Here is a 12,548-nt window from a genome sequence, read left to right as displayed (position 1 = left end):
CTAAGGCTTAAAGCTTCCACTTCATGCATTGGAAAAAAACGGTGCAGAAACGAGTGTCTGCCTTTTTTACAACGGCCATTTCGGACAACAGTAGAAAACCTGTAGCTAAGATTCACAGTTCTCAAATCCCAACTTTGCTCCAACTACTGACACAGGCTATTGCTCATTGTCTCTATTAAAATATGCAGGTCTCAGTCAGACTGTGCAGATTATCCTCATAAATTCCTGCTGTTAGATGTCAGTCAGGAAAACTGACAGCCTGATGTCCATGAAGTCTCTTTATCCATACACAAGCAATTACATTCTTTCAATAGTGTTTTTTTGGCATATTTTAACCTGAAGCCAGGACATCATATCAAGAATAAAAACATAATTCTATATATGCTTAATGCACAGTCATACTTCAGAGGCAGTTGACTGTGCTGCTAACAACAATGCAAGCTCCACCACGTTTGTATTCCTAAAAGTAACAAAGCTGAGGTTCAAATTAATAAATAGATGCCACTCGACACCTTACAGGAAGGCCACAGTTCAGTTTGTAGTCAAATGATCGGCTTTCAATTGAAATTAAATATCACATTATCTAAAACTACAACACAAGCTGATATTTTCCCAGTGTTGAGTAAAAGCTGATTGATACACAGTGCAAAGATGCTCAGTAACATCACCTATTGCAGTTTGATCAAACAAGTTAACAAAAATAAAGCACTAGCCAAAGCTTGCCACCACAACAGACCATTCCATGGTTTCTACCTGAGAACCATTCCACCTGCAGGCTAACTCTTATCTGTCTCAAAAAAGCCATTCCCGTCTTTGTTCAGACAAATCGAATCAGTCTGCAGAAATCAGCTAGCCTTCCTAATCCACCTAGAAGAGGTTAAAACAATGAAAATTCTGCAAGTTTCAGGAAAAAAAAAATAAAAAAAATCAAGCTGTAAAATTAAATTTCAAAGTTTCCATTCTCCCTGATGCTTTTGAACTAATCCAGAGTTAGGTGGTCATTGAGTGGGTGTCATTATGTGGTTGACCTTATTTAAATTTCATGCAATTAAAACAGCACTTTGATATAAAAATATTATTACAAAAAGTCACAGAAAAAAAAATCCACTATTTTTCAGTATTACTGTTCTACAGTTGTGCAAAGCACAGGTTTCTTCTTCTCCCCTAGAACCCACAGAAGAACAATCAGCAAATCTTGTTTACTCACTGAAAACTGACAACCTCTGTAAAGCCAGGTTTGTTTGGTCTAGAAATACAGTGATTTGGATTAGCCTGCACTGACAAAAAAAATCTAAGAGTAGTGGAGATGACTCATGCACTAGAAATGGTTAAAAATACTCTTTTTAATTAGTTTGGGACTTCTCATGATGGAAACAGCTGGTTATTGCAGCATGAAACCCACAGTGATTAGATGGCTTTTCCCCCACTATCTGCATGACTCTATATTGGCACTCCAGTAAAAGACAAGGTTTGTTCTAACAATTTTTGAAGGCTTTAAAACCTTCTGTTGACTTTCTGCAGTTACTGATCAGCTCACAGGATTTGAGTCTAATATCTTATCCCCAGAACTGTGCACAAACTGCTTACTTTGGAGTCACTCATAAAACAAGACACTATTCAGCCTACATATTGAGATGATAGAGGTCATCACAGATCACAGAAGTACCTTCAACTCACTTAAGGCAAACAGCAAATAAGCATGTTCTTTAATATCTGCAGGAGACTCAGATGGAAAGCACTTGAGACTCATTCAGAAAAGAAAGCAGTGACATGGATAGAGAAACAAGCAGAAAATTGATTTCCCTCCTAATTAAGAGCATTTGTCTAACACTTAATTCAAGAATAGCTTATACATTCACTGTTATTTGCAGGAAAGGAAACTGGATGCAATTCTGGATACATCGATTTATACAGATTGTAACAACACACTTTCTTACAAAGTAGGAGATGCCAATACCAAGCAGCTGTAGACAAAACACCGCAAAACCAGAAATACTCAAGGCAGCAAGAGAAACTAATGTTTGCCATTTAATCCAATCTGAGGAAAAAAGCACAAGTTCTTTATTACAAGCAATTATGTAGTTCTTTATTACACGCAATAATGTAAATGTAATTATATATATATACATATATTGTAATTATTGCCCCTCCACCCCCCCCCCACACCACCCCAAACTATCCTTGAGTAATATGCCAACTTTTTTTAATATCTTGTAAAAATGTTAGCAGTATCCAGAGTTCACCATGTGGTAATTTATATTATAAAAATATCTAACATGGCCATCAACATTTTCTATTGTTTCCATTTTCATCTTCCTGACAATATTTTGTAGTGAGCATTGAACATGTCAATTTAGCAGTGAAACTTAAGCCCAACACCTTGTTGAACAAACTATTAGCCAGGAAAGGTAATTTGCAAGTAGAAAAAGAAGTACTAAAGAAGTTTCTGGGTTTACCCCAAGATACACTCAGGAGCACAAATATGCCTTACTGTTTCAGTGGGGCCTCAAAAATATTAATGGAAAGTGGTTTTGGACCATTTGCAGTTGATGTTAAAATATATATGTATAAATACTATTAATACCCTTTCATTCCCCAAACCTTCACAGCCTAAAAAATATATTTGCAGCGGAACAACTTCCCTTGCCTCTTATTTTACATTCAGTTCTTTGTTAGAGAAAGAAAGGGGACTTACCAGTTTAATATCAATATTTGTGGCACCAGCATCCAAGGAATTTTCTATCAGCTCCTTCACCACGCTGACAACTGATGTAATCACCTGAGAACTTGAGAGGAGACGAACAGTCTCTGCTGGAAGCTGTTTCATCGTGGAATAAGATTCAGAGACACTGTGTAGAAAGGTAAGACAATATGAGCCACATTACAAATACACACTTCTAGTTAATTGTTTCACAGCATCTTTTAAATGTGGGTGAAGCATAAACAGCTGAAGAGTACAATTTTCAATATACAGTAGGAGCAGTCAATAGAAGTTTGACTTGTAGAAGAAACAGAACACTGGTCTAGACTGAAAACCACTATTTTAAGTAGATTAAACTTCTAATGAAAAACTAAGAATTCAGAGAAATACTGAGCAAAACAGTGTATTACCTCTCACTTATGTACTCATCTCCGCTAAACTACTGTAACGTGGCTGATATCCTGCAATTCCAAAAGTAGACAGACCAGATGGTAATGCAGAGTGGTAGTAAGAAATGTCTTCAGCTAGGATATTTACCCAGCACCAGACCTGATTTCAGCACTGATAAATAAAATTCCCAGTATATAAAAAAATCATGGAAGAAATACAACCTGAAGGTAACTGGTTTAGAGTTGGGAAAGAAGCAGGGAGGAAGCACAGTGGTGCTGATGCAGAAGTCATATTCAGTGGCACTGAGATCTACTAGTAATAATGAAGAAAGGAACAAAAAATCTTCTGAATTATAACCTTGCCTTTCTGATATGACTTACTCTGTATCCCGAGACAAGTCAGTGTATTTCTGTGCCTCTGTATCTTTTAACTGAAGATGCCTTGTATCAAAAGCCAGTGGAGATACCTGTTTTTTACCATTGAAAACACTTACAAAGGTTTGTAAAATTCCTGCATCATTACACAGACACTCTATTATGAAAAGATTGTAAATGGATCTGCAAATTTTTGCATGCTGTTTAGTTTTGTTTTGCATACTGTTTAAGTACCCAAGTAGACACAGGAAAAATCTCTGGTAACTTTATTCTAGACTGACACAAAGAACTCAACCAGTTTTTCATGTGTGTGAGGAAGGGGGGACAAAGACCATTGCTAGACAGCTCTTTGCACCCCAAGAACAGTTCAGACCTGGGTTTCTTCTCTTCACAGCAGCGCTCTTTACTAGGTTGTGTTATTTACATTGAGGGGGAAAGAATCCCAGCAGTCCTGGCTGCCCCACTGATTCAGTCAAAGCTATCTGCTGGACAACACAGCACACTCAGCACCCATCCCAAGGATACGAGCATGTGTGGAGGAATGGAACCAACCCAGATTTCCTCCCAACACAATCAGGTCACAGTGGGGGACTGCAACCAACACCCCAGAGCACCACTATCCTGCAGGGTGTATGCAGCTGATAAAACAATTACAGGACACTTCTCTCTGCCTTGATATCCTTCTAAAGGCTGCCACTCTTTAAACATAAAAGACAAAAGCAAAAACATGGTTACTTGGGGGAAAAAAAAAAAAAAAAAGTACAGTGTTTTGAAGAGGAAGCAGCATTAAAGCTTTTTAAGAACTGCTACAAAGATATTTTCTCTTTATACTTGTTATTTATATTCCAAAGGGAGTTTGCCTTTCAGATGTGGTAAAAACATCTGACAAATCATGTGTTCCAGCAAACAAACTGGAAAAGGAGCACAGAATAGGGCTATTGAAGACAGACCAATATTAATCATGTACACACAATCAGTGAGGCAGGTTTCCCCAGACAGTCACACATTATACAGGGCTCCCATGTCAAAGTGCTTCATGATTTAGTAATAATGACAAGTACCAGATCGGAGCTGGATATCTTTACCAAAAGACACTAAGACATGGGAGGGTCTTAAAACAGAAACGTTACATATTGCAAAGACAAACTGTCCATGAGGTGTTACTGATGCAGATGGTTTGGGAAAGAAACCAGCTCCTGGACTACCCTCCCCTCCCCTGGACCCAAACCACACCCTACAGGGCCCTGCACTGACTGCTCACTGGATGGCAAAGGGAGGACATAAAGCTATGCTGACCACATCTCAGGGGCACCTTGCTACCTACGCAAATACATCCAACCCTTGATTACTTTCAGCTAAAAGAACGGATAAAGGTTTGAGGTGGAAGGGGCCTTAAAGTTCATCCAGTTCCAGAGGGACACCTCTCACTAGAGCAGGGTGCTCCAAGCCCTGTCCAGCCTGGCTTTAAACACTGCCAGGGATGGGGCAGCCACAGCTTCTCTGGGCACCCTGCACCAGCACCTCAGCACCCTCACAGGGAAGAACTTCTGCCTTATATCTAATATAAAAGATACATATTTCAGCTCAAGCCACGTTACTATTACGACTTTTCACTAGGCATGCTATAATCTGTGCTCGGTGGGAAGGCAGTGGTTTCTCTCCTTGAGCAGCACCACTGAACGCAATCCGTTTACCCCTCTAAGCAAAGTCAGACACCCCTGCAACAGGGGCTCTCTAGGCAGCTGTAATACTACGCAACAGCACATAAACTGCAGACAAAACCTCCCTAAACTTCACAGTCGCAGCCTCACAGATTTGTAGGGCAGCACCCCAACCCCGCTCCCACAGCCACCTTCCTCGGGAGTCCACCGGCTCGGTGGAAACGAAAGGGACGAAAGCTGCAGATAAAACCCGCGGCGGTCACCCCTGAGTTTACCTAAACCCACACCAACAGTCCCCAGCTCCCGGTTCCGCTTTCCCTTACGAAAAGCACGGGGGACTAAGCTCGCGTCGCCGCCCGGCGGCGAGATGAGGGCAGCTGAATGGAGGGCCCGGCGTGCGGGCTGCGGTCCTCACGGGGCCTGGTCGCACACGGAGAGGGGAGCGGGACGCCGCGCCCAGGCAGGCCCAGGCCTACCCCTAGGCCCTAGCCCGTCCCTGGGCGGCAGCGGTTCCCGCTGAGGTGAAGGCAGCCGCCAGAGGCAAAAACCGCCCTCGCCCGGCCAGGACTCGAGGGCAGGCAGCAGCCCCGCGCCCTCCGGCCTTCCCCAGGCGCCCGCCCCCCGGTAGGCTCCGCGGCTGCGCTACCTCCGCGTACGCACCGCCCCTCTCCCAACTGCCGCCGCCGCTCGGTGGGCGGTGCGGGCGGGTGGCCGGGCCCCTCCCGTCCGCGGCAGCCCTGCCCCCGGGGCGGCTGGCGGGCTGTCCCTGCGGCCCGCGGCTAGCATTCAGCTGCCGCTTCTTGGCTGCCGCGGTCAGAGCGCGGCCCGCGGGTGCCCGGGAAGGTGGGGCTGCGCCGGGGAGGCGGGGGCCGGGAAGATGGGCCGGGTGGCTGCTTGTGCTTACGAGCAGGTCCCGGGGCGCTCGGCGGCTGCACCCGGGCCCGGCTCGGCCCTGAGGCCCGCGTCGGGGCCCGGTGGGCTGTGGCGGAGGGAGGATGGGTTGCGGGGAGTCCGCATGGTGCGTGGCCGGAAGGGAGGCGTCCCCGCGGGGAGGCCGGGGGTCCTGCTGCTGTGCCGCTGTGAGGGAAAACGGGTCTGGCGGGCTGGGTGAGTAAGAAAAGAGGAAAGATAGGGCAAGGTGGAAGGTAACGTGGAAGTGTGTGTGCAGGTGCTCGCTCGGCGGCGGTGCTGTATCCCAAGGAGGGAGGAACAACCTCGCTTCACCCGTCTCAGGTAACGTGTTCCGTGCGAGTGCACGGCTTGAAATAGTTTGCGATAAGTATTGATTAAAGTCAGCACTGTCACGGTTCAGTTTCAGGGTCATTGCATCTATTTTTATAATCCGCTGTTAATATTGCAAAATATTGCTGTAATACCAGCACCTTGTGGCACTGAGCCAGTGTAAAAAACAAACCAAAAGCAAGCTATTTTTGTTGGTTAAACAGTGCTTTGTAGACTGATTTATAAGGAAGTTAAAAAGTCTCCATCCCAGACCCATAACAATACAAATAGTCTCACAGATTGTGTATGAAATATGCAATTATTTTTTATAATTATCAGTACAGATTTTAATACAATGTTACTTGCCGTAAGTTGTTAATCTCCTGATGAAAACAGTGTTATGAAATTGTTCTCTGTATCTCTGTGTATGGCTGTCGCTTAGAAAACCCATTGGCTAATTTCATCCAGATTTGAAAGATGGAAATGTCTCAAAACTAACCGGTGGGGAGAGGAGGAAATCTGAAATCTGCACTCTGCTGCAAGAAAAGCATCAATCAGTCCGTGTTCTTTATAGCAGTAGGTAGCAGGGTAATTGATACACGCAGAATTCTTCACTAGCCATTACATGAGCAAGAAACAAGAGGAAAATTGATACGAGAGGTGGGTAAGAACTGCAGGTATCATTGTGGATGGAGAAAAGAATTTAGAGGGCAAGAGTTCCAAATCTGGATTTCTTACAGGTTTGCAACTTCAGCTGAGAAAAGCACAGCTTGCTATTCTTTTTGAAATGTCCCTTCTGTAGCAAGCTTGTGGGGTTTATTTGTTTGGGCAGTTTTTAAACAAACGGTTTCTAACAGCCCTTTTTGTTATGATTTCTCTATAAACCATACTTTGAAGATTTTGAGGTACATCTTGGCTTATGCATTGTTTTGCTGCCAGGCCTGCTGATTTAAAACAGCCATTATCCAATCTGAAACCTGTACATGTTAAGTACTGTCTAACAGTAGTCTCAATCTTCAGACAGATTTGTTCTATAGGGTAAAAATGAACGTAGGCGTTGCCCACAGCGAGGTAAATCCAAACACACGGGTGATGAACAGTCGTGGAATGTGGCTGACGTATGCGCTCGGAGTTGGCCTGCTGCACATTGTCTTGCTCAGCATTCCTTTCTTTAGTGTGCCTGTCGCCTGGACTTTAACAAATGTGATTCACAACCTGGTAAGTACCCTCTCGTAACAGAGTTCGAGAAGTTGTTCATGCATACTTATTTTTAGTGGCAGGAGAAGAGAAAAATAGCCAAGTTGTATGGATAATGAAATCCCATCTCTGCTTGGCTTATCCACAAATGAGCTGGCTGGTTTGGGGAGGATGAGTGGTGTATGAAAAGAGGGCCATAATCCAGCATTTTATGCCATACTTGTGGTTTGCTAATACAGCTTTCTAAGGTTAACAGCAAAGAAGCCTTAACAAAATGATAGCTTCTTCCGTATTTAGGAAGATGATAATTCACTTTAAAGGCTGAGGTGGAATAATATCCTCTTGAATCCTGTAAAAAATAAAATTATTTTTATTCAAGCTTTTTATTTTTGTAGATAAGTTTAAAACTAATTGTAAGCGTCAGTAGAGCATTGTGTACGGCATCATTGTCAGCATCAGACATGCCTGTCTTGGGAAGATGATGCTTGGCAGAGATGAATATTACTAAATATTTCCCAAATGCCTTACCGAATTCATTATAGCAAGTAGCTATAATGACAACAGAGATGAGAGCATGCCCTGGCAAGTACTAGTGGAACCCTGGAAGATAAGTATAAACTGCACTTTTGCATATTTCAGCATTTAAATGATACTTTTGGGGAAACAAATCTTTGAATGGTTTGACAAACAACAAAATCTTGGATTTCCACTACTGGAAAACTCTTAGCTGATGTTGAAAGCATTTCTGGTGCTCCTTTCTGCAACTACCAGTGCAAAATAAAATATGAAGTAAGCACGTGGGTCTGTTCTAAAAGTGCCTTCTTGGTTTAGGTATTAAAAATGAGATGCTGCAAACATCATTAAGCAAATTAATGAATTTTCTTAGGTTAACAGGCAGGGGGGTCCAGACAAGAAAAAGGGAAAATTACTTGAAGGGACTTGCTCAGATTTCACTTCATTTATAAGAATTCAAAAGACACGTATTTTTTTCTATATAAAGCTTTCTGTAACAATTTCTGTATGTGCATAAGAAAGGACCTGAAAGAAAAAAAACAAAAGTCTTTTATAGTTTCTGATGTGCTCGCTTTGATAGAAAACAAATGTTTGTTAAATCTGGAAGAGGATAGACTCCCCTGTCTGAAGTCAGTAGGCCCACATTGATCTCTTGGAACAGGGCACACATGGCATGTTCCCATCAGATAGAAACAATCACAAGTGAAGTCCAATGTGGTAGAGAAGAAACAGCAAAGAGATGGACAGATGATACTCAACAGCTTGCTGGTAGTTAGCTTACAAGTGTTTGAAGCTGGTTTGGGGCTAAGAAAGCTTTAAAGTTCTTGTAATGTTGGCATTATTTGTAGCTAGATTTTGCTTTGTGCAGATTCTATGTCCTAACTCAGCTAACACTGTGTTAGGTAAGTGGTAATACACAGCAGCAGCCCTGAGCTTGTGGCAGTACTGGTTAAAATTGTCTTCATTTCATGCAATTTTTTTGTCATCTCATGTCGAAGACAAGGCAGTGGATTGGATGTCACACAGACTTTGGCTTTAATTCTGACTGTGCCACTGACTGCACAATCTGGGGCACATCCAATCTTCTGTTTTCCCTCCTCTGTGATAATTTGTCATTACAGGCCAGCAGCTTTGAGAATGCTGAGACCAGGCTGAGAATGCTTTTACTCTCTGTTTTTACAATGCATTGAACAATGTAGAAATTACTAAAAAAAAACATACCTAAAAGTGCCACTGTGTTCCTTTTTCATTTTCCCCAGGGAATGTATGTGTTTTTGCATGCAGTAAAGGGAACTCCTTTTGAAACACCAGATCAGGGGAAAGCCAGGCTACTAACACACTGGGAACAACTGGATTATGGAGTACAGTTTACATCTTCAAGAAAATTCTTCACAATCTCTCCTATAATTCTGTGAGTTCAAAACTGTATTCTGGATTAACTGAATCATAAAATCATGATTTCAAAAGCTTTTTTTTTTTTTTTTTTTTCACTTGTTTGTGTGTTTCTACATCACAGGGGTAGGGAGCACATGTTTACAGGTTACCAACAATCTTTTGTCCTGCAGCTTTTGACACTCCAGTTCACATACTGAAGTCAGAGTTTGTACAGTCATTAATGGGGCAGATTTTAAAGATAAGAAATGAGGAAAACTTACTGTTAACTCTTGAAGTTAAGAAATAGTGAAGTCATAAATACTGAAAATCCAAACTGGCACATGACAGCATTTATTAACACTTCAGTGACTTCTGAGTGCTAAGGAGTGTGGCAGCCTTCACTGAATTGGGTCCAGGATTTTGAGTATCAGTTCTGCTTTGTACAGATCGTCGTATGTTTAAACTAGTTGTGTAAATCGATGAGAAATCCTACCCTGCCTGTCTCTGTTGACAAAGGCACGGTGTGTAACACCATCTATTTAATATCCAACTTTAAAAAGTCTGTCTGTTTTCCCTGAAGGAAGTTGTCCACTTGCATGGCGGGGAGGCAGGGGGGAAGATCCCGCATTATGTTTAGGAAGTTGGTTTTGTTTTCGTAACACTTGTGTATGGTTCTCTTCATGCACTAATAACGCATAAGTAGCTGAATCAACATCGCCATTTTGCTGGAGAAAAAACAAAACCCCAACAATGTGATAGCCTCATTTCTGTGACCAGTTTTTGCAAAGACCGAGATGGAATTATTAGCTCAAAGTGTAAAGAAACTGGTAGTGAATTTGATTTTCTGAGGCGCATTGTCTTATTCTTGCAGTCGAACAGGTTGTGGACTAGCTTAAAAATAGTTCTGGAAACATCTGCCAGATCAGAAGCGTTTTAAAGTCATACCTATCACAGATGTGCTCAGCAGAAGAGATTTTTGCACTGAAAAATGTTAAATATTTCCTCACTCAGCTTGCTAGGGTAGCAAAACTGCAATGATTTTGGTGTAAATGCTTAAACCTCATATCATAAATGAGGCTTGTAGCTGCAGAAGTCAGACTTCAGCTTGAGGGGTGGGAAGAAGTGCTGGAGAAAGACACTACCTGGGAGTTGCTTTTCACCACTGTGAGAAGGGTGGTAAGAAGAGGTCCATAATTGTGCTGTAGATATTCTAGAGCCCCAGGTGAGATACTGAGTATAGGAATAGAAAGGCGATTAACCAGTAAATTAGTACTGATTACTAAAGCACTTTCTTCTACTTAGCTTTGTTTGTTTGTTTTTCAGACAAGGATGTCATCAGCTAAGTTTGCTCCCTTTTCTATACCACAGGTACTTCCTGGCGAGTTTCTACACAAAGTATGATTCAACACACTTTATTCTCAACACGACCTCCCTCCTGACTGTGCTCATCCCCAAGCTGCCACAGTTGCATGGCGTTCGAATCTTTGGCATCAATAAATACTAAGCAGAAGGTTTGACACTGACCGCCCCTGACACGGCTGCTGCTGCTCCCTGGAGGAAGGAATCGAGTAGTCTGCTGTGCCTAGTGTCTTAACTGTATTCAATGAAAGATGCTTTTACAGCTGAGATACAGTTCCTACGTCCTGCAGCATTGTCTGGGATGAAAGTTGAGTTTGTAAGAAGATGCCTTCAAACACCTACATGTGAATTGGAAACCTTTAGAGAAAGATTTCCGTGAAGAGCTGGGCAGGCCCAGCTCTAAAGTGAAATCCCCACTGAGACTGTATGTATGCCTGCATGATGCAAGTGACCTGTAAGGAAGTAACAGCGAGTATCAGCTGGAAATAGAGAGCAGTGTTTTGCAAACACCCAGTCAACCATAATGCAAATGGTAACTTCACATGTAAATCCAGGCTCCTCCACACAAGGGACTGGTGAGGCTGTAGTCTTAGGTTGAGTGAGAGTACCTAGTTTCTGCTGTGTGGATTGTAGGTGGTTGTACTTGTTCCTGCATTGTAAAGGTTTGTCTTGTAGTACGTAGTGTTACAGCCAGCATAAGCTGATGGGATCAGTCATGCCTTACCTGTTCTTGTGATTATTCTTTTGTCACAATGACCGAAGAAAGTCCTTAAATGTCAGCTCAGGAGATTTCTACATGAACTCAATATCTCAGTTTATGTATGCTTTTAGAACTTGCCACTGCTGTGTTGATCTCATTTGCTTGCCAGGCTACTGACTTACGTGGCACATTCTGAGACTCTGAAATTTCTTTCATGGTGTGGATTTTTGACTGTTTTCTGACTGATTGGTTATTTTTCAGTAGCTGAGAGATGTGTGATGGTGGCGGAAAGGGTTGCTGCTGCTGGTGGAGGAGAAGCGGCTCCATTATAGAGCAACCAAGTTGTAACACAAGAAGAGAAACTCTGTGTAGGTCCTGCGTTAGAATAGAAGGCAAACTAGAAGTAGGTGAATAGGCAAATCACATGGACTAACTGTATGATTTTGCAGAAAAAAAAGTTATAGATGATTTGCATGTCTTGGAAATGTGGGGGACGCTGTGTTAGGGTATGGAGTAATCTTGTATTTAATCAACTCTGGAATTAGAGTGAAAGGAGGTACATGTAGAGCCCTGAACTCTTAATTTCTCTGTCTTGGAAAAGGATGAATGTTGAAATCTGCCAACCAAGATCAGCTCAGGTTTGACAGAGGGCTCTGTTTAAGACTTTATTTGCATTTGGGTTGCAGTGACAGCCAGTGAGCTGGAAAAAAATTAAAGCCCACAGTGGCATACTTCTGTTCCTGCAAGGACAATTTGCTGGCTGTTTACTTTCTTGATAAAGATGCTGTTTAAAAAAAAAAAAAAAGGTGATGCGTTGGAAGTAATTAATTCTGCGTGGTGTTTGTATGTACAGTGATACCTGTCTTACTCTTGCATACTGACCCTGGTGAGGCAGTGCCAGCCCGTTGAGAGTCACTGTTCAGTGTACCAGTGCCAGGGCTCTGAAGCACTGGCGGAGGTTTGCCGCCACCGGGCGGTGATGACGGGCGTTAAGCGGCGCCGAGGCCCCAGCTATGGGGCAGGGCCCTGCTGTTTGGCGGCTGTAGGAAGCTCTCGAC

The 12,548-nt window shown here is 42.7% G+C and overlaps 2 protein-coding genes across 15 annotated transcripts in view; one reads left to right on the top strand and one right to left on the bottom strand.

Moving 5' to 3' along the window:
* PMS1 (PMS1 homolog 1, mismatch repair system component) overlaps nucleotides 1–5,891 on the bottom strand; it is a 48,548-nt gene extending 42,657 nt beyond the window's left edge. For 3 of the 10 annotated variants that reach the window (XR_010610634.1, XM_065669902.1, XM_065669901.1), the window contains exons 1-2: nucleotides 3,472–4,613; nucleotides 2,696–2,849 (exon numbers count right to left, since the gene is read on the bottom strand). Coding sequence is in view for 9 of the 10 variants with exons in the window: in XM_065669902.1 (XP_065525974.1) it covers nucleotides 2,696–2,849; nucleotides 3,472–3,686 (369 nt within the window). In the remaining variant the exon portion in view is untranslated. The other 7 variants (XM_065669906.1, XM_065669900.1, XM_065669908.1 and 4 more) reach the window with 7 other exon arrangements.
* ORMDL1 (ORMDL sphingolipid biosynthesis regulator 1) lies at nucleotides 5,819–12,242 on the top strand. Of its 5 annotated transcripts, XM_065669917.1 has the most exons (5): nucleotides 5,819–5,969; nucleotides 6,295–6,359; nucleotides 7,368–7,565; nucleotides 9,317–9,468; nucleotides 10,800–12,242. In XM_065669917.1, the coding sequence occupies exons 3-5, from the start codon at nucleotides 7,392–7,394 to the stop codon at nucleotides 10,933–10,935; spliced, it is 462 nt and encodes a 153-aa protein (XP_065525989.1). In that variant the 5' UTR covers nucleotides 5,819–5,969; nucleotides 6,295–6,359; nucleotides 7,368–7,391; the 3' UTR covers nucleotides 10,936–12,242. The 5 variants fall into 5 exon arrangements, with proteins under 5 accessions (XP_065525989.1, XP_065525984.1, XP_065525988.1 ...); XM_065669912.1 differs by lacking the exon at nucleotides 5,819–5,969 and having other exon boundaries at nucleotides 6,816–7,565; XM_065669916.1 differs by lacking the exon at nucleotides 5,819–5,969 and having other exon boundaries at nucleotides 6,304–6,359; nucleotides 7,385–7,565.
* Nucleotides 12,243–12,548: the final 306 nt, after the last annotated feature.

Source organism: Lathamus discolor, chromosome 3, assembly GCF_037157495.1.
Source record: "Lathamus discolor isolate bLatDis1 chromosome 3, bLatDis1.hap1, whole genome shotgun sequence".
NCBI lineage: Eukaryota > Metazoa > Chordata > Aves > Psittaciformes > Psittacidae > Lathamus > Lathamus discolor.
The sequence above is the reverse complement of the archived record's forward strand: the minus strand, read 5'-3'. Positions and strand labels throughout refer to the sequence as shown.

Coding starts and splice junctions, on each gene's coding strand:
- ORMDL1 (XM_065669917.1), top strand. CDS start 7,392: ATGAACGTAGGCGTTGCCCACAGCGAGGTAAATCCAAACACACGGGTG. Junction 7,566..9,316: donor CAAATGTGATTCACAACCTG/GTAAGTACCCTC, acceptor CATTTTCCCCAG/GGAATGTATGTGTTTTTGCA. Junction 9,469..10,799: donor ACAATCTCTCCTATAATTCT/GTGAGTTCAAAA, acceptor TCTATACCACAG/GTACTTCCTGGCGAGTTTCT.